The sequence below is a fragment of the Phaethon lepturus genome, unplaced genomic scaffold (assembly GCF_000687285.1).
Source record: "Phaethon lepturus isolate BGI_N335 unplaced genomic scaffold, ASM68728v1 scaffold26987, whole genome shotgun sequence".
NCBI classification, from domain to species: Eukaryota; Metazoa; Chordata; class Aves; order Phaethontiformes; family Phaethontidae; genus Phaethon; species Phaethon lepturus.
Window position 1 is genome coordinate 965 of NW_010550204.1, and position 21,250 is coordinate 22,214.

The 21,250-nt window shown below is 40.5% G+C and overlaps 1 protein-coding gene across 1 annotated transcript in view; it reads left to right on the forward strand.

The window, feature by feature from the left end:
- Positions 1–669: 669 nt before the first annotated feature.
- Positions 670–21,250, forward strand: part of SRGAP1 (SLIT-ROBO Rho GTPase activating protein 1) — a gene marked incomplete at its 5' end in the record, with an annotated part of 36,692 nt that continues 16,111 nt past the window's right edge. Inside the window, 6 exons of the mRNA XM_010290498.1 lie at positions 670–697; positions 3,231–3,333; positions 7,033–7,093; positions 7,257–7,334; positions 8,884–9,018; positions 19,584–19,689. Coding sequence (XP_010288800.1) covers positions 670–697; positions 3,231–3,333; positions 7,033–7,093; positions 7,257–7,334; positions 8,884–9,018; positions 19,584–19,689 — 511 coding nt within the window. The remainder of the gene's footprint in view (positions 698–3,230; positions 3,334–7,032; positions 7,094–7,256; positions 7,335–8,883; positions 9,019–19,583; positions 19,690–21,250) is intronic.

The following is a 21,250-nucleotide window of genomic DNA, read 5'->3' on the forward strand; positions in this document are numbered from 1 at the left end:
ATTCTAATAAATTAATAGGGCACAATCTCCCTTTAGGAAAACTAAGCTGATTGAAATTTATCATACCGTGACCTTCCTACTGTTTTTGCTTTTCATTATCATGAGTTTAAACGATGCACATGCCTAACTTACTGGTCTGTTGTTCTGTAAAGGTTATCCAGGAACCTTTCTGGAATACGGTGTTTTTTTCTTTACAATTCTCCACAGTTCTCTGTGGTGCTTCCCAGTGATAGCGTTGTGGTTTTTTCCTGCAGTACACAGACAAAAGAGAGGAAAGAGTCTTTCAATAGCAAGCCATGGGTATCTAGAGCTCTGTATTTCCAGCACTGAATAGGTTTAGGCACAAGGGGAGATGTGATCTAATCTTGGTGCAGCTCTATTTCCGTTCTGATTTAGCCACTAAAACTTCAAATTATTTACTGTATCAAGTGACTCTTTAATCTATGGCCAGGCTTCTTAAAGTTGTTCCATAACATGGGTTGTGTTTGTATTTTAAATGTAACTGTGGACATGGCAGATAACTGCACTTCTCTGTTTATTGTATAATTGTATACCTTTTGCTGGTAACATGGTTAGGGTTAAAAGTAATTTGCCAAACATAATTTAGGTACAAAAAAATCTTATCTAAAACCTACAAATTATTGTTTCCTGTTTATTGAACTTTTCTAGGTCACAGGGCTGAATACATGACAACAAGGTAAGATATTTTTATTTGACTTGATTTAGAGTTACAAATGTAAGAAAATCTTAGAAATTACAAACTTTAGAACAAGTTCATAAGGGTATATAACATTGTTGTTGCTGCTGTTGTTACATAAATTATGTACAGGCCCTGTGTGTTTTAACATTCAGCATTTCTGTTTCTGCATGCTGATGGGTAAAGGACCAGACTGTTCTTCTTCCTCATCTTGTGAGCTGCTTAGGCCAGTGTCAAGGGTGGGACAAGCTGGGAGATCCTTAAAAATATTTGTGAATTACACATCAAATTTGGAAGTTGGAAGGAGCTTTTTGGTACTAAAAAATAAATATTTTTTCATTGCTAGAGATACCTTGCATCTTATGGTTTGTAATTCGCTTGGTCGGGATACACAGTTCAGAAGAACACGATACAGAGATGAATTTAGGGGATGTGCTGCATCTTTGATAACCTAGCTCTAGACAGGAATACCTGCCTCCCCCAGCATCCATTTATTTGATACTTAAATGGATCTATATATTCACAGAAGAGAAGGAATACAGTGTTAGATCTTCCTGCTTTGTGCAGCACATACTTTTTCAGTTGTGTAATGCCACACCTGCCTCCAGACATAAACACAGAGGAGCATGCTGCAGCCCTCAGGCTGTCAGACTGTGAGGGGCTAATGGCAACTGTTTGGATTTGCGGCTGCCACTTGTGTGTATCGCTGCTGCAGCCACCACCCTTCTTGTCCTGATGACAGCAGGAGCATCCAGCCCAGCTTTCCTGGTCTCACTCTTCCCTTCCCTTTCCATGCAATACATCCTTGCTCAGTGCCTTCTCTTTCTCCTTTTTTGCTTCCTGGACAGGAATGTCCTTGCCACCGCCCCTCATCTTTGAATTAAAAAAAAAAAAGAGTCCTGAGCCATTTGGATCAGGTTCTGTCTCTGCCATTGATGGACCATTTGGTTTTGTATAATTTCTTCTGTCTGGCCCCCATATTCCTGGGGACATCTCTACAGACTTCAGACCAGCCTTTCTACCACCACTCCATGGTCCATTTTAGCTCTGTAAAGTTGGACTTATTCACCTTCTTTCCTTACATGAGCCCAGCTGAGAAGCAGTAACAAATCAGAGCATTCTTTCCAATTGCTGGTATTACTTCTGAGTCCTGTGCATTTAACTTCAACTCTGCCCCCAGATGCTACCAGGAATGCATGGAAGTCTGCAAGCTTGTGTCTCATGAGAAAAATGTTCCTTCTTGACTCCAAAGCAGGTTACTCATCAGGCTCACATCATCCTAAATTCCCTTCTGTGTAAGCAGCTGAAAGAAAATTATGTATTTAGGCAATGATTTTACCTTCGTAAAGTGCGGGAGCAGCTTGAAGCCATCTTACCTCCTGGTGACCAGCTGGTCACTTAGAGAAAAAAACTCTGAGGGAGTAGGGCCTGCTCGTCCGTTCCTCAGCACCAGTTCCCCCGCTCTGGCTGGGACCTGCCTATTGCCCCGAGGTTCAGTTAAGTTTCCAGACTGTAAGACATGCAAACAGAAATGTTCTTCAAAGTCAAGGTTACATTGTAGAAGGGGAGAGGATTTGTTTAAAGATGAATTTAAAATAGCAGATAGTAGCCCAACAGACCAAAGTCCCACCACTTAATGTTCTATGCATTATTGTTCCTCACCACTTGCCCCAAAACATTTGATTTTTTGCTAATTCCTGAAAAATCTATAGAAACATTGGACTGCTGGTGCAGGGGAACTAGGGAAGTGTTGGCATGTAGCATGCTCTGACATTCATAAAATAAATTGTGACCTAGGGAACAACATTTATTTCCTGTAATCTCTTTCAGTTGTAGTCATCACGTGTAACACACTAGGGCAAGATTTTGCAGACCAAAGTTTTGTGTGTTCTTCCTTTTGTTTTTTTTGCGTTATGCTGCTTCTGTTTATTTGTTTCAAGTTGATGATACCCTTTTCATTCCTTTAGCTAATTTGCAAGGTGTTTCTTTTCTTGTGTGAAGATGATTGGATGTGGAAGGCTAAAGGCCTTTAACCTTCCTGGCTCTAGTTGAAAATGCAGGTGGTTTGGTTTTGAAGCATCTTAGGAGTCTGCTGAGCAGCTTTAATTTGCGTTTGAAGGTTCTTCAGCGTGAAGTGACTTCTGCTTGATAAGAGGTGCTTCAAGTGGCTTCTGTTCTGCCGTGGCTGGCAGGATGCATTCCAGTGGTTGCTGCACATTTCATGCATGACAGCAACAAAAAAGGCCATTCAAATTTGTGCAGTGTTTGGAATAAATGTGTATGGTAAAACGGCAAAACAGGGATTCATAAAGAATGTCAATATTTATCCATAAGTAATGCATTTTTAATGGGGGAGTTCTCCGCTCTTTAATCACTGTTACACTTAAATTTGATGGAAAGTCTTTATTTGTTAAATACTGTGTTTATTTCTCCCTTTACAATGTTCTGTTGTTTTGCCATGAGCTTACAGACATTTCATTTTATTGTGTGACTTAATTCTGCCTTGCTCAGTAATCGTATTCCGTTCCCTTAGGCCTCCAAATCTTCCCCCTAAGCCCCAGAAACACAGGAAGCCCAGACCCCGATCACAGTATAGTGCTAAGTTGTTTAATGGTGATTTGGAGTCATTCATCAAGGTACTGGCACCAGCCACCCCAGTGGCTGATCTCAACACTTCTTACTATAATGGTCACCACCTCACATGAGCTGAGGCAGATCATTATGTTTAAATCCGTCCTGGGGCTCTTTTATTTCCCGGTTGATCAATATAATACTTCCTGAAGTCAGAGGGAAAGAAGGGGATTCATTTCTCGTGTTAGACTCCCTATGATTTTGTTAATCAAGTAGGGATAGTATCGGCAGCCTGGTTTTATTAGGAAACTTAGCACCATGTAGAAGATAGGATGTAGTGGTGCATCCCACGACTTAGCATGATTTCCTGCTTGCCATTTTCATTACATTCAGTATTCAAAGTCTGTGCAGAATCAGTATTACCCTGGGTTTGATATCCAGCTTTTGATTTCCTATGACTTTAGGAATTTATTATATTGTGTGAAATTGTGATCACCGCTATTCTGGATCTTGTATCTTTGCTGTATTTACTATCTTCTTCTTTCTCATACTTTTATTTCTAATAATGCTTCTAGCCGAGGCCGAAGGAACTCTCACACAAGACATCAGGTATAGTTCTGGTGACAAAGAGAACCATCTCTGCCTCGCTCTCGGGTTACATTCACGCCTGGCTCAAAATTAGTTCTTTCAAAGACCTGGAGGGAGAATTTTGCATTAAGAAATGAGTGTATGAGTACAGCAGGCAAAACTGAACCAGAGCACAGCTCTGGAGTGATTGTAGTCTTATATGATAGATATTTCCTTATTCATTAACAAGCATCTGCCCATTGCAGTCAGTTAGTGGCTCCGGACACTAGCTGACAGAACTAAGGGAAAGAAATCTTAAAAAAAAATGTAACGATACATTTATAATTACAGTGAATGAAATTCCTGACAGCAAGCTCTGTGAACTGGGTTTGGCTGTTACAGGAATTATTTTTTTGCTCCCTGTGCAACACAGCTAGTGGCATATATTTTGCAGAACAAATTCTGTGCTCAGTGGCACCATACCAGTTTAGCTGTCTTTGAATCAAGCTTTCAGCCACCCTCAGTACAACTATAGGGAAAACTAATATTATGCAGAAGGTGCTATGAGGCACAAGGACTTTCAGGAAATCATCACATGATACAAGAGATGAATGTCATGAAGAGTTTCTTGCGCAAGATGAAAGTAAGCAAAGAAGCAGAAACTCCCACAACACAAAGCCCCTGGATTAGAGAAGCACAGAGCAAGTCAGGAGAAATAGTACCTGGTACCCCATCATTTTCCCTCACAGAAAAGAGGGTTCTGCTACATGTCAGTGTGGGTGACAGTATGGCTTACTTGCAAGCAGAGAGTCCTACATAGTTAGTCTTTCAAAAAGAAAGAGGAAAAGAAAGCTGATAGCCTTATGACAGATTTGCCAGTGTGGGAGCTAGCCTAGGAAAGCATCTCTGCCTAAAGACCATGTCATTCCTGGTAGGGATGAGTCATTTTGACAGGCTCAAAAGGATTACACCTAGTGAAATACAGTATCACACCAAATTGCTTTTTGTTACATTTTTGCATCATAAGAAATTATAATTAGTCCCAAACATACATTCACTGACTACTCACATCAGTTTAAATTCACAGCAACACTAGGGTCACTGTTCTTGACATTTCACCAACACAGACTGTTATTTCAAATTATTTTCCTGTCATTAGATCCAAAATCCAAAGCTGTTAGTTTAGATTATTTCAGGGAACTACTTAACTACAAAGTTGTGCATGGTTCACAACAGATTCTCCAAAACCAGATATGAAAGTAATTTATTTTTTTGTAATTTCTTACTGCAAACACTCTCTTTTCCGAGGCTTTACATTCTTTGCATGAACCAGTGTACTAACGGGAGATATGGGTGCATGTTGTGCATGTTTTCTAATACTCTGCTTTTTTGGAGAGCCAGGCTGCTCAGTGCTGGTGAAGATGGCAATATTCCTGGGTTTAGCAACTTACTTGTTCCATGGGGTTTTTTATTCAGCTGTTACTGAATCATGACACGACTCAAACAGAAAATGCTCATCCAGACATTACTGGTTCTGGGCCAGCCAGTCTTTGCTAGGTCTTAAATGAAAAGACAAACAAGCCACAATTTAAATAGCATAATTGGTGGTACAGTCTTTTGTAAGCCCCACTAAAACAACACAGAGTACACAGAAGATCGGGGGTTAAGTTGTCTCAGGAAGCGCATTGTTTCATTGCTTCACTGTGTGTTATTTTCGAACTTTTTTTAGTAGTTGGCTTTTCTTCTACTTGGGCTTAATTCATAAACTTCCCATTAGTGTAATTTAGCATGAAAATGAAGGACTAGCTTGTAAGAGGAAATGTGTATTCTGAGTTACAGGGTGCTTTTGAATTCATGGTTTTGTAATACAGACTGGTTTTATATTAAACTTTCAAATGAATTAGTCAATTCTCTGAGCGTTTACATATTTTAAATTCATTTGGAAAGAAAAATTATAGCTTCCAAGACAAGAACTTCAAAGGTACCTATTATTTATGAAACAGTAATTTTTCCACCGCAAGCACCAACTTTTCTAAATAATTTTTAATCATATTATTTGTGTCTTTAATAGATATTTGATGACTTGTAGTCATTAGTGTGCTTGGGGTAAATCATCCATTTTTTAAAGTGCCAAAACACACAGATGAAGGACTGTGACGGTTCTTTCAGAAAATCAGCAGTTTAAAAGAAAAAGACAAATAACTCACTGAAAATTACTGTATACACATCTCCCCCTCCCATCACAAGCATTTTTTTCTCCTTTATTAAAACGCTTAATTGAAGATGTAGCTATAGACCTGCTGCTGTATCATAACTGAGAGCAGGAGCTTTGATTCCTGAGCTCTGCCAGTTGCAGGTGGGGAGGTATAGACTGTGATCTCCCTTTCCCAAAACCTTTGTGCCTACAGAATAGGCAGCTGAACTACATGCTCAGCTCAAAGTGGCTGCAGTTCACCACCCAGTGTATTACCAGCTAGTTAGAGCAGCCTGAAACAACATGCCAGGCTGTCATCTACCCTACATTAGGACACACAAATCAGCAGAGCACGTAGGAGTGCTCTCAAGTTAGGAAGGAGACACCTGGTGCCCCATGCAATGTCATTTGGTGGCTCATCTCCAAGAACTTTTCTGATAGTCCAGCAGGTCCAGAAAAGGCCTTGTCAACTGTTTGTGATTGACATTTCTTACCAAAAAAAAAGCGCACCTCAAAGAATTAGCTCTTGTGTAATTAGGTCCAAGTAGGATTTTCTCCACCAGGAAAAGAAAGGTAAGTTAAATGGATGTAGAGGGATTATCTTCATCACGAAATATTGTTCTTAATAATAAACTTTTTAAAAGGCAAATTCACTGCTTTTGCTCATTTTGCTTCAAAAATCTAGAACACATGCATGGGCTAAGATGTCACATAAAGTGTTAGCCAGATACAGTGGCAGAGGTAGAGAATGAAATCTCTGAAAATTTCCCGATTCAATGATTTTAATGAAGAACCATAATCCTTTCTCTCCACCTGTTCCTTTCCCTCCCGAAATGGGAAGGGAACTCTGTTAGAAATTACATTTCTCCTTATGTGTTTTTTTTTGCCGACACTGTATGTCCATTTGGATTGACCAAGAAAATGCATTTTCACATTCAGTTGAGACTAGGGAGGTTTACTCTTCTCGATCTACAGTTAACTCTTTCTGCTCTTGTTTTTCCAGGATTCAGGACAAATCATTCCTCTCATTGTGGAAAGCTGTATCAGATTTATCAATTTATACGGTAAGCTCAGAAACATTCTCTGTCATTTTATTATTGCCCTAGACTTTTTTGTGTATCTTTTGCATAATGCATTTACCACCACAGTTTTGTTTTTAAAATAGAGATTAAAAGTATTTTAAAAACCAGATTAATTTCTTACCACTGTCTCCCATCTTTGCTGCAGGTCTTCAGCATCAGGGAATTTTCAGAGTGTCTGGTTCCCAGGTGGAAGTCAATGATATTAAAAATTCATTTGAGAGAGGTAATTGCATTTTCATTTATTCTGAGCACCTTAATACCTGACATTTAAAAATCTTTTCAATTCTAATTACTTTCTTGGATGTTTAAGCCATTTGTATGCACTTTGTGTACTGCACCTAGAACTTTGCACCATCATATGCTTAAAGATGAAGTGTAATGATGACATGTACATGTTTTTCCCCTGTTATGTCCTAGGAGCTTGAGGTTGTTTTTCATTTTGTTTAGATGAGACATTTGACTCTTGACTCAACTGTAAACTTTAGTCTTTTGTTAATGATAAACTGCAAATTATAGTTTGTCTGTATTTTATTTTAAAGATCCTCAGTAAGGAAAGATTATGGTTTTTAATTAGATTCAAGAGACTACTTAACGCAGTTTGAGAACCCTGTTACTTGATCTTCAGAATACAAGTGCTCAACTTTCTGGTCCCTCTGCTAAAGTGGCATCACGATCAATGATAATATGGGCTGTGAAAGGGTCGTTCCATTTTCAACCACTGTTTTAATTCTTGAAGGAAACTTCAGCCACAGAGGAGGAATTATGGGAAAGATATCAGGAAGTGAAAACAGCTTTTTAAACATGAGTGGCTTGCAACACCCAGCCTAGGATTGCTCTGCTAGGGGAGCCAGGATCGAGCAATCCCCTAATTATGTTAAAATAATACTAGTTAGAATTTTTTTTAAATCTTACATTCTGATTTCCTGGGTCTTAGAAGCTGTTTTTTTTAATTTCCAGAAAAACCTTTTGCAGATCATCTGCTAAAGAGCAAACTCTTGGAGCAATAAGTCTTCTGACTAAAAGCATGAAAAAGTATGCACAGTATTTTTCTTCCCAGGATTAGTTATATATCTTGTTAAACCTGATCCTGTATCTTTGACAAGATACGTGAAACAGCTCTTTTTACATGCTAAGTGAAGCCACATCCTCCTGTTCTTCAGCTTTTGAATGTGTGTTATTGTTAACTGCTTCTTCTAGGTAGTGTTATTCTTGAAGACAGATATATTTTAAAGTGTTTCAGAATAAAGATTAAGTCTTTAAAATTACATGTAGTTCAGTCATGGCTGAGATTTCACTTCGGGTTTCGGTTCCTATACAGTATTTTCACAAAATGGTTGCATATACTCCTGAATGTTTTAATTTTTCTGAATGAAGACAGATTTCCAATTTAAAGAGTTATCTAACTCAATTTGCCTTAAGTAAGCTCCCAAAGAATAGTCTAAGAAACCTTATTCAACTAAAAACATTTGGTTTTTTTATTTTACTAACCATAAATCACAACTTGTCCATAAATACCTAGTTGAAAGGTCAGGACCTAACAGATCACTAGGTTATGTAATTTAAAGGAAGCTTTAATTAGGCTGCCGGTTTTACTTTAATCATAGCCTGGGATTTCTAAATCAGTGTTTATCATCATACTTGAATGCTTGCATTGCCACCTCCCACACACTAAAAACAATAAAAAAAACCCAATAATGTCACTCACTTATAAGAATGTTGCATGCAAGAATGCTCCTGCATGTGTGTTTCATTCACTTTATTTACTTTTTAAGGTGAAAATCCTTTGGCAGATGACCAAAGTAACCATGACATTAACTCAGTTGCTGGAGTACTGAAGCTCTATTTCCGAGGGCTGGAAAATCCTGTCTTTCCTAAGGAAAGATTTAATGATCTTATTTCTTGTATCAGTAAGTAGAAATCTCTGTTTCTTTCTCAATAGAATTTTACTTCCATATATACAGTAGTGGCCTGAAAAAAGAGCTAACTTCACAGATTTTTCTGATATTTGTTTGCCATCTGTAACAGTCTGGGTCAGTTATTAGTCATAGTCACAGCTGTGGTTGTTCCCTTTTTCCAGTGGGATTCATGTACAGTACAACTCTTTGTTTAATAGGGCAGGAAGAATATCTTTTGGTATACAAGAGACTGTTAAATTTAAATGCATTATTATTTTCCTCTGTGCACTGGGGCAGACAGAAGGGGATGAAGTCATGACTGTGCAAACAGAGTATGTTACTTTCCACAAAGATTTTCATGCCCTGCAGCTTGGAGTCAGCGCTAGTGAATAAGTAACTAACTGCTCGACATTGTGTGGTTCTGGACCTCTGTTGTGCTCAGCTTAAAACCCCTGATCCAACTGGCAGCAAAACCCTTCAGTGCAGGAAGGGAGAGAAGCAGCTGAGTGTTGTCTGCAGAAGAGCCGGGTCTGCCTTCCAACACACAAGCTGTAGTGGGATGCCTTTGAGGAGCATTGCACGGGTCTGTGCACTGCTGGTGTTCGCAGCTGGACTCAGAGAAGTTGTAGTAATTTAGGAACTTCTCAGTGGACGAGTTAATTGCTTTGGCATGCACAAAACCTCTTCCAGTTCACAGATCCCTGCAGATGTTGAGGAGGAGTGAGGCCAAGCCAACCACCAGTAGGCTTACTGTTCCCTGTGGGTCCATTAGAAGTGGTCAGAGGTGCTAGCTTTGTGGAAGAATTGCCTCCTTTCAACCATTCTTTTATAAATTGCCTGCTTCAGCCGAATGGAGAGAGACAGTTTCACAGGTAATGAGGGCCAGTCCTCTGGGATATTAATCAGGGCAGGCTCTCTCCAAACCTCTGTTATTTTGGCAAAGGAGTCTCAGCCCAGCAGGCAGGACCACAGATCCATATGTGCACAGTGTCCTGGGCTGGCCATCGGATGGGCTTTTCTGCTCCCTGCTGGGGGAAGCCTACATGTGTGGTTTCCTTCCCACATAGGGAGGATTGCAGTAATTCAGCCTGGAGGTTAAAAATATATAGATCACTGTGATCAGGTCTATGTGCAATATTTTGTGTTTCATTTTTTGCGGGTTTTTCTGCAGCTGTTGCTATTTACAGACTCGGTGGTACTAAGGAGTCCTGAAGGACCTCAAAACCACAGTTTAACAGTCTGAACCCTGACACTGAGGGGGACACTTCCCTACAGGGAAGCATAATCTTGGTTCTGCCTGAGTTCAGCTTTAGCTAACTGTGGTGCCACAGCCCAGAAAATGTCTGCGAGTCATAGAAATTGAAATCTAAAAAGGGATCGTTTTGACTGAGTGATTTTCTGCATGACAGGGATGATGGAACTTTACCTAATAATCCTGCACTGATTTCCATAACTTCTGGATGAATTAAAGCATGTCTGCTGGAAAAATTTATTGATTTAATGGCTTCAGTTGACAGAAAATCTACCACATTCTTGGATAAGCTCTTCAAATGATTAATCACTTTCATCATTAAACATTTGTACCAGATTTCCTTTTCAAAATTTCTGCTTTCAGATTCTGCCCATTGGATCTCTTTATGACTTTATTATTTTAACTAAGCATTAATAAAAATATAAATGATGGTTCTTATATGTGGAGATGGTATTGCACTCTGCTGTGTTCAAGAGCTTTAAATAGAACTGTAAAATACCAAGAACGAGTATTCCATCTTATGGAGATTGTACAAGTGAGTGCTTAGGAGATGCAAAAATATTTGCCCAAAACAACCTTTACAACCAAAACAACATTTAAACTGTGTTCCAAGAAGAGGAACCTGGATGATTTCAAAGAGTTTCTGTTCACCATCAAAGCTTCTGAAGACAGGATGGGGTATTTGGAAAGGGGTAGAAATTCAATGGACTGAGTATGTCATGGCAGCTGCACAGGCAGGAGAGATTCACTAACCTCTCAGAGCATCACTACCTAAGAATGATCCAGTTCAGTTATCCCAAATTGGTCTTTTGTTATTAAGAACTTCAAGAAAAATGGCAATGAACTAGATCCCTAGCATTAGGCCTTGGTTTCCTTAGAGGATATCTGACTCTAGCATGTTCAATGTAGGCAGCAGATTATTTTCTTGTGAAAGAGTTGACAACCTGTTTTTTTAAATAATACTATCATCCAGCAGAGCTGAAATCGGTAACAAGCAATACCCTGGAACAAAGTCACTGCTTTTCACAGCCACGTTTTAAAATGGGACTGTTACTGGGAAAGAGGTGTTGCTATCTGATCCTGGTTTAGACTGGCTATTCTCCAAGGCTGTCGTAAGTCTGGTTTATCATCTCTATGACAGCTTGTCAAAACAAGGTCTAATGACTGAGTAGTTCTGCTAGGTTTGACTTTTGATATTGCTGTTACAGAAGAAAGCAGAGGATTTTCTTCCTGATAATGTGTTGTAAAAGTCACAGATCTGTTTCTGGCAGGTTTTGGAGGAAGCCAGGGGAGGATGATTTCGTTGTTTGGTTTGGTTTCCACAAGATTATTATTAGGGGCACTTCTGAAATGGCATGTCAATGCCTTCCTTCAGTGGAGGGAGGAGAGGTAAGTTTGGAACATGGCAGGACAAAAGGGGTTTTCTCTTTGAGCACATTGGTGTGAGTTTACTTTGTTGTTGGGTTTGAACATGGTGTGAGGAGAGAAAGAAACAGCTCTTGTGCCTTGCACACACAGCCAGCTCCAGAACCGCACACTGGGAACAGTGGGCTGTGTGTCTGCATCTTCTGATTACCTGAGAAGCCTGAGGCGGTGTGTTTTTACAGCTGTGTACCTAGTCTGTGTGCTTTGTTAAGTGGTCCACCACTTCCAGGGAATGAGGCTGCTTGGTTTTGGTTTGTGTGGTTTTGTTGTTGTTGTTTTGGTTTGTTTTTTGTTGTTGTTGAAAAAAGAACAAGCATTTCAGAATATACTACCTGTCACAGTTTGGTTTATATAGCACCTACATGGCTCGTACTATCAAAAGCTGTCAGTCTCAAAGACCCTTTCCGTTGCTCTCTTTTAACCTTAACGCTTTGTATATCTTGCAAAAAGGAAGGCAGTCTAGGCAAGATTTTTCTCCCACTTCAGACTTTGAACCTGTCATAATTACATTAGTTTCTTTGTGCTCACGTGGCCTCACAGATTAAGTATGTTTGTCTTCATGTTAATGGAAGCAGGGCCAGACTCCCTTTCCTCTGTGAGAATGCATGTTACTGCAAATTCTTTAGATCACAATTGATATGTAAAGTCCAGAAAGCTTTCACATTTTTATTTAAGAGGGTTTAAATACTCTTAATTCATATTGCATTCACTGTCTGACAAACTGAGGAAAGGAATAAACATGAAGTTGTTTTTAAATAGTTTTTCAAGATGAATGTCACTGTGGTTTCTTCAATCATTAGCAGAAATTGTTATACAAGGGGGAAGGGAGAAAGCAAATTCATAAAGTTAATGTTCACATAAAACTGTAAAAGGGCAAAATGTCACACATTTTATATGGAAATGTAATGTTGCCAGTGAAAAACCCCTTGAAACTGAAGTATTTAGTTATGGATGTCAAGCATAATTGAGGCTACAGCTGCAAAATGAACCTTTCCTCAGTACAGCCACTGAGGAATGCCTTTGCATTTATGCATATATTTCCAAATGAAATAGAGCATTGTGATTTAATGCTTTCCCTTTTGCAAATACAGAGGAAACAGTGCATAATGACTGTGACTTTTAGGGCAATTTGTATTAATTAGACTCATGAGAACAATGTTATTCTGTTTGGTCTTATGAACTGTTTTAGATAAAATTTGGGCCAAATTATGACTTCTCCACAGCAAGCATGAAAGGTAGGATGGAGCATAAAGAATCCATCTGATTATGGGCCATAATTCTGCATTCTCAGCAAAAGGAGTGGCTATTATTGCTCCCAGCAGCACTCAGCAATCCAGAGGATAAAATAGCGGGGCGGGGGGGTGGAGAATTGCACTGCACTTTTTTCCTGCCCCTTTGTAGAAACAGGTTGAGCCAAACACAAGCGAACTATTTGTAACAGGAGTTACTTGGAGGGAGAGGGTACTGAAGCTGTGCTTAGGACTGGCCGTAATTCACCTTCACTGCTGGGGGACTGCAGTACCTCTCCTGCTGTGAGTTCTTACACACGTGAATTACAGTTCACTTTCACATACATAGCTGTGCAATGCAGCAGCAGACACATCTCAGCTACCCAGACTGCTTAGCTTCTGCTCAGGTCATTATAAATCTTCTTGGTTTCGTCTCCCTTGCCTTCCATTTGATATACTAAGATGCCAGGATACATGAAAACTTGACATCTTTTTTCCTTCTGATTTTCATCATTTCAATCCCTTGCTGCCAGCAGTCCCTGTTTACCTAAATGCACAAATGTTATGAAAGGAAATTATTTTACTGCTTTTCCAGACTATTGCCCATTACTTAAAAAGTAAAAAACTGTATTCTGAATTGTCAACTCTTCCTGAAAATGTTCCAACAAAATGACAACTGTATCCTTCCCTAAGTGACAGTGGAGACCATTGTGCTTGTCCTCCTGTAACGCCTTCTTTAAATAGATCTGAAAGAGCTGTAAGTGGTATTGCTGAGTTACTATCAACATATCTTTGAGTTGGACTGGACTCATCTACCAAAGTGGAAAAGGCACAAATTGTTAACTTCAGCACTAACACATTTTCATGTAGGTTACTTGTCAGATGCAAATTGACCATAAAAACTACATCTGCAAGTGTAACTCAGTCCCATTTGACGTTCAGTAGGTGTGTAAAACACACATCAGGCATTCACTCTGTTACTAGTAGGCACCACACCAAGTGGAAGTAGAAAGTGACCCCCACACAGAAATACCACATTGGATTTTATCGTTCAAAACAGTGGTCCTAAAGGAGAGAGATATCTTATATTACCATTGTTTGCTTTCTTCTTCCTCCTTTGTGCTACCCTTGCCTGTGAAATATGCTTAGCTTGCATAGCACTGGCTGTTAGTGTAGCACAATTTGTTCATTGCTGACACCAGGTTTCTCCTTCCATGTGTTCTGATCAATAATATCTTCCCTTTGCCAAATGTTTGCAATTCTTTTGTTACTACTGAGATTGGCCCATGGAGGCTATCTGTTAACAGAAGGTGGTAGAACATACTCAGTCCAGAACTCATGTTTCTGAGTTCTGACTGCTCCCAGGCTGAATCTTCTCCTCGCTGGATAACCATGTCTCACCACCAGTGCAGGAGAGGCCACGTGTAGAACCGAGACCAGGAAAAGTAAAGGGCTTTTGTAGCATTTTTAACTAAACCAGACTGATAAAGGCACGTAGCTGTCCAGTTGGCCCAAAATATTTCAGAACCATCAGCAATTGCTCTCTTGCAAAAGTCTTTCATTCTCCATCACCAAAGTGCTGCATTTATATATTTGAATATTTATTGCCTTGTACATGCTCCACTATTTCAGGATTATTGCTTAATTAAACTTCAATTTACATTTTCTTAATGTTGTTTAGGATGACTGTATTCCTGTCTTCATTTATAATTTAGTTTTGGTTTATTTGTATTTGGTGGCTTCTGTTAGTAATTGTGTTTTCTCCCCTCTCAGGTTTCCTTTACTTTTCTGAGGCAGATGATTGTTCACTTTTGATCTGTTTCACTCTAGAGTCTGCCTTTGCAAAAACCTCATCAAGAGTCACCAGGTGGTTAAAATGTCATTTCTTATGGAAAAGAAAAACAGGCATTCATTGATTCTGTGTGTCTCTGTAGTAAGCAAAGGTGACACAGCCTCTCCAGAACAGGTTCCCCTGTTCTTGGAGGCTGAAGGGCACACCTTTTAAGGCTTGAGTAGCTAGGATTTATGCCTATCTCATGCTATTGAGAACTGGTCCTTAGCCTGTGGCTGACAAAGAGGCAGCTAGCTGATAATTCTTTAATTTATGCAATGACATCAGTCTCATCTGGATCCATTTATCCAGCTCAAGGATAAGGAGTGCTTACAGAGGAAGTCCATGGGAGATCAATAAGTAAATCTTTTCCAAGACCAATGCAAGACTGCACCTCAGCAGATTTTCTTGTAGAGGTTGTGATCTGCTTCTTTGGGGGATTTTATGAACGGCTTGGACAGATGTCTCTCAGAGGTGATTAAGGTGAAGTCAGAGGGTGATATCGTAGGCTTAAATGACCTCTGAAGAGTCCTCTGAGCTCTTTGTTTTTTATTTTTTGTCATAGCTGCTGGAGGCTCCTTAAATCCCAAACACCTCCAGTGCTTAGACGCCAAGATAATTTTACGGATACACAGAAAATCAAGCTCCTTACATTATGAGGGTGCTTTGCTCCATTATTGTCTGATAAAAATACATTAATAATTGTGGGCACAGGTGCCCGGCTCTTCCACAGAGTGCTATAGTCATAAGGCCCCAGAAGCTGGCCTCTTCCCCTTCTCTTGTTTCACCCCACAAATATCTCCTGTGCTTTAGGCTGCACTGTAGCTCCACTTTGACAAGAGCAGAGCATTCCCACACCGAACACCTTCTCATCTGACTGGCAGGAAACCTTCCTGCTTGTGGGTTTGATCCCCTGTGGTTGAGACGGGTGTGGAAGGCAGGCGTGTCAGACCAGAGCTCTGAAAGTTTGGTCTGCTCTGAGAACTGGGCACTAGAAAATAACTATTTCTATTTGTGATACTTACCTGATGGTAGTCTTGATTTGTGGTTGATATTCACGTGTCCTTCACACAGATTTCCCTTCCCTCCCTCCCTACACAGAAAAAACACGTTAGTTCTCAGTGTGCTTGGCCTTGCCAGTGGCTTCTCCTGTTGCTTGTGTTTGGGAATGTGAGTCTCATCATATCATTAGAGTAATGAACCAGTTTTCAAATCCCTTGATTTCTCTTTCTGCTTGGCAGCTAATTGCATTATTAGGACAAGTCATGTAATATCAGCACTTCAGTTTTCTTAGCTGAGAAATGGGTAAGACGTCCCCAGATGCTGAGATAGGGCTAAGAGGGCCTCCAACAGAACTGCTGTGAGAGGGGAGACACAGCCACCTTTCTGCAGCGTTGGGATTGCCAGCGGCTCCTCGCAGCAACCAGCTTGTAGCTTGGATGGCTGTTCTGCCCCGAGGCTCTCTTCAGCAAAGCCAGTGGAGGCAAAGCAATACTTTCTCTTCCCTCTGCATGGGAAGGAGCAGAGCTGCAAATTCTTTCTGCCTGGATGTAGAAAGATTGCTCTGTATTCATTCCTTCTTTCTTACATATCCTAACACGCACTGCATACATGCAAGCAACTATGAAATTTGGCTCCTCATTTAAAAGCAGCACGCAAATCATAGAACCACAGAATCACTTAGGTTGGAAAATACCTTTAAGATCATCAAGTCCAACATAAACCTAACACTGCCAAGTCCACCACTAAACCATGTCCCTAAGCACCATATCGACATGTCTTTACCCTCAGGGATAGTGACTCAACCACTTCCCTGGGCAGCTTGTTCCAATTCTTGACAACTCTTTCTCCTTTAAACAAGATCAGTGCTGAGAAAGAAAAACAAGCCTTTTGAAATAATGTGGAAAGCACATGAATTTACCACTTGGCAGTAGTTTGGATTTTCAATAAAGGAGTTTTCATGGAAACTGGGACTGGGTTACCAGGAAGGTATTGGAAACACACACACCTCATTCCAGCATGTATAGCTTGTAACTGCTTCAGTACAGAGGTGACCTGCTAGTACTTAGTACTGATCATGCTCCTAGTAGGGCAGCTGGGATAGCCCAACACATGGCCATGCAGCCATACTCTCTACACCTACTCTGCCGTGTCCGTGCTGCCTACTGGGACCAGTTCCTGGCTCATGTATCCTGTGAACCATGTCTAGGAACTGCTTGGAAGAGTTGTAGTTGGCACAGACACAAGCACGTTGGAGAGTGTGAGAACTACTGTGTGGTAGCTGCCTGCCGGTGTTCAAGACTGTGCCCCATCCTGGTTTAGCTCACTAGTTTTGACAGAGCTATTGCATCCGGATAGGCAGCACACTGCTGGAAGGAGCTACTGGACCCACCTGGGAGCCTGGCCAGTGCATTTCTTGGGTCTGATTTGAGTTCAGCAATGACTGAACCTGGTTCAGGGCCATTCTCCAGAACTGGCTGGCAGAGACAGGTCTGCAGCACAAAGCATTAGCCAGGAAAGGCTGTAACGCAGAAGGCAGGTCCTGGTACTGTGTCACAACTTCCCTCCAGCTTCCCACATCCAGCACACAGGGCGGAAAAGCTGGAGAGGAGCTGTGCCACCGCACCGCACAAGCAGTGCTGCTGAGGCAAGGGTGTTGAAAGACGTAACCAAAGCATCTTTAGACCTTCCTCCATCAGCTCCACTCCATAGAAGATCCACCTGCGCACACGTACACGGGCTCAAAACCACCCAGAACTACAACTCTGTGTACAGAGACTCACAGACTGGCTTGTCAGGGGGAAGGTTGGATGAGCTGGAGACTCACAAGGTGCCCTTGCTGTAACAGCAGTTGCTTTTGTTGGAAGAACAGGAACTGAAGATATGGACAGTCTTCCACTGGGAGTGGCTTAGTTTAGGCAGGTGGAGAAAGGCCTTGCACTAAAACTGGTGTCTGTGGGCTGTGCAGAACAGCAGTGTGGCACTATAGGACAGAAGTGAGGGCATTGGCGTCTCCAAGATGTGCTATGCACTGGAAAGGGGGAGGAGAATTGTGGTTGCTCTGCAGATCCTCACTGTGCAAGCAGCTCCCAGGCTTAGCACATCCCTGCCATGGACTCTGGTTCTTAACCAGTAACTAGAAATAATTCTTCTTGATTCATGCAGTTCACATTTAACAGCAACATAAAAATAAATTTCAAGTCCCATACTCCACTTCAGAAAATGTAATGGTTTGAACTGATTTTCAGGTAGAGTTTGGGTTCAGTGTGACTCATTAGGTTATAAATTATACAACTTGTCAGCAGTCCGTTTCCCTACCAACTCTGCGGCAGCTCGCCAGTGACACCGTTCCAGCCTTCAGCTGCTCTGCCAGGGAATAGGTTTTTACCTCCTGCAGGAGTATCACTTTGCTGCTCCTACAGCAGATGCCACAATCCAAATGGACTTCCTTCATGCAAGCGGTGGTGGGCTGTTCTCCTTCTGCAGAAACTCTCAAGGAGCTAAGTTTCACCCTATCCCAGAATCTTCTGTTCCCCAGGACTCTTGTGGTGGTGAGCCAATGGAATGTCCTGTAAATGCAGATGTGGGGACAGGTTCTCCCCCCGCAGTTTACTACAGTGGCATTTCCTAATGAACTATAGCACTTCTGCGTGGTAAACAGAAGTCTTGCTGCTGACGTGGTCTGCTTCTGCTTAGTTCTTGGTACCAAAAGACTAATTACTAGATACCGGTTGTTCTTCTAAGAAACATAAGTCAACACACATTTTGCATCTACAGATAAATGCTGATTGGTAGAAATAGCCATACCAAAGAGCACAAATAAACAACAGGAATTCTGTTTACAGTTAGCACGTTTTTATTTAAGTAATTATTTTAACTGTGTACTCTTAAATGTCACATTTTGTGGTACAAATGGCTTTTCAGCTATTGGAATCAGCTTCTGTTTCTCATTTCCAAATTTTTGAATATCCATTCCAGTGCCACTGGACAGCATTTCCCATTTAGTCTGCTGAGACTTCCCCTGGATGTTAGTTGCAGGATTCTTTCTTGGCTGACATAAAAAGCATTACTGAAATTTTAGGTTGTTTCTAGCAGTGTCATTTACACAGAAAACACATGGAGTAAAAAGTTGAGATATTACTTATTTTGAAAAACAATTTATGCTTTTATCCCATCACTAACCCACTTGGAGCCACATAATCTCTCTGACCAACTTAGAAGATAATGCGTCCTTTTTATAAGACATTAGGAACTGATGCTTTTATTAAGCTGACCTTGTTTTGCCCACTTCAGAAGAATTTTGGTGGACTGCTATAAAATCATTTGTGAAAATACATGTGATCTTTGTGTTTATTGTTTACATACCTTGAAACATAAGGCCTTTCTCCTAGTTTGCCATTAAGAGAGTTATAACTGGACATTTGATTAAGAAGAGTCATTAGAGAAGCTCAGTGATTGGAATATTATAACTGATATGAACATTCAAACAAAGAGAATGAATCTGTATTTGAAACTGATGGCAAACATCTCTCCTTGGTTCCCTCAGGTTATTTACGTACTGATATTGTGGTTTTGTGAACTGTCTAGCTCAGCAAGTGGCCAGGGTTTGATTTAGGCAGATTTGTAACTTCTTATATTTAAAGATGTTACTTTTAAACTGCGTGGTTTTACTGAGAGGGAGAAAGACTTCTAGATCTTATTTTTCTAATAGGCCAAAATGAGAAGATATTGGCTAGGGACATGTGATGGTAAAGAGTTGAAGTAAACAGAGTAAATTGACTGAATGCTATTTTAGACCATCATATGAAAGGGAACTTAAAATACTTTCTTGTGTTTGCAGGAATAGACAATCTCTATGAGAGGGCTCTTCACATCCGCAAACTCCTCCTTACTTTGCCGAGGTCGGTCCTTATAGTGATGAGATACCTCTTCGCCTTCCTCAACCAGTAAGTGCTTTATAATCCCCTGAAGTACTCTATCTTCATCTGCCTTCCTCTGCAGGTATTGAAGTTCTTTGGGTTTGCTCATGCTCTACGTAGAATATATATTTAAGCTCCATTTGACACAAAAGATGGTCTTCTAATTGGCAATGCAAATAGAAGGAAAACACCGGTTTTCATTCAAATTAAAATTCCATTTGTCCAAAACTGAACAAAGTTGTAATAAGACAGATTAAAGTGTTGTCTGAAATGGGGAGTGCAAGCTACAGCATTAAAGCTGATAACAAAATAAGCTAATAAGAAAAATAACAAATACAAACTGTAATGACATTAAAAACAGTTTGCGTAATTTAGAAGTAGATTCTTTTTTTCCTTATCTCAAACCATTTTTAATCTCCTGACAGGAAAAATAAACTGTATATTCAAGCAGCACAGGCACTACAAGCTACCTCTTTGATGCTAGGCACTGCCAGGGTGAGACTTTGTGTTGCTGCTTCTATTATTTGGTAATAGGGCTACCAGTATAGAGAACATACATCCCTGTGTATGCCTTGATATCGAGTAGCTTGGTTCTCACATTGCAAAACACAGGCAGCTACTGGAAGGAGGGTTGTGTGAGAAAGAGAAAGTGGTATCCATGTCTTCATCATCCCAGAAAAACATTTTCATTCTCAAAGAGAAAATAAAAGACAGGTTGGGCAATTGCACTGTGTTTCTCCTTCCAGTCCTTCACAGCCCTCTCTGGTTTTGCTGACCCCAGTATTTTCACTGAAAATTTTGTTTCTTGTGCACTTTGCCCCTTTTCTGCTGCCATATTCTCTGTTTCCTGTTATATCTGTTTTCATATTGCCTTTTTCCTCTTTTTTTTTTTAAATTTGCCCTCTGCTGATTCATTCTGTGTTTGTGACCTTCCCCTTTTCATCCATCCTGTCTGTTCCTATAGAAACAGGGCCTTTGCAGCCAGGTTATGTGTGCATGCCTGTATTCACAGCTGTTCCCGTTTCCTTTCTTCTAGTAATTTCTGAAGCACTTTCAAGCAATATTTAAAAGAGGGGCAGAGATCTAAAGTTTTATGAAAATAACCATTCATTTGAAACGTGAATTCATTCCCTAAAAGTGACGCTGTGTAAATGTCTCAAAGGCTTATATCACAGCTTCTCCTCTATTTAGACATACCGATTGACCAGAGCTATATGAGGTTGTACTTGTTACATGGTCACGTTAGCTACGTCTGTGCTCTCCACAGGAATGCAATTCAGAAAGCAGGCTAAATCCCTTATTGCCTCCAAATTGCTCCTGGTGCATCCACAGGAAAAACATTCCCATAGTTTGTCTTTCTACAAATCCAATTCTGTTTTTTGCATATGCAATTATGCCTGCTTGCCCACATGAAGTCATCAGACCTCATGGCAGGCCTCATCTAGTCTAGCCTCCTGCTCAAAGCTTCTAAAGTTAGATCAAGTTGCTCAAGGCTTTGTCCAGCCAAGAACCTCAAAGGGCAGAGAATCCACAGCCTCTCTGGGCAGTCAGTCCCGGTGCTTGGTCACCCTTATAGTGAAGAATTTTG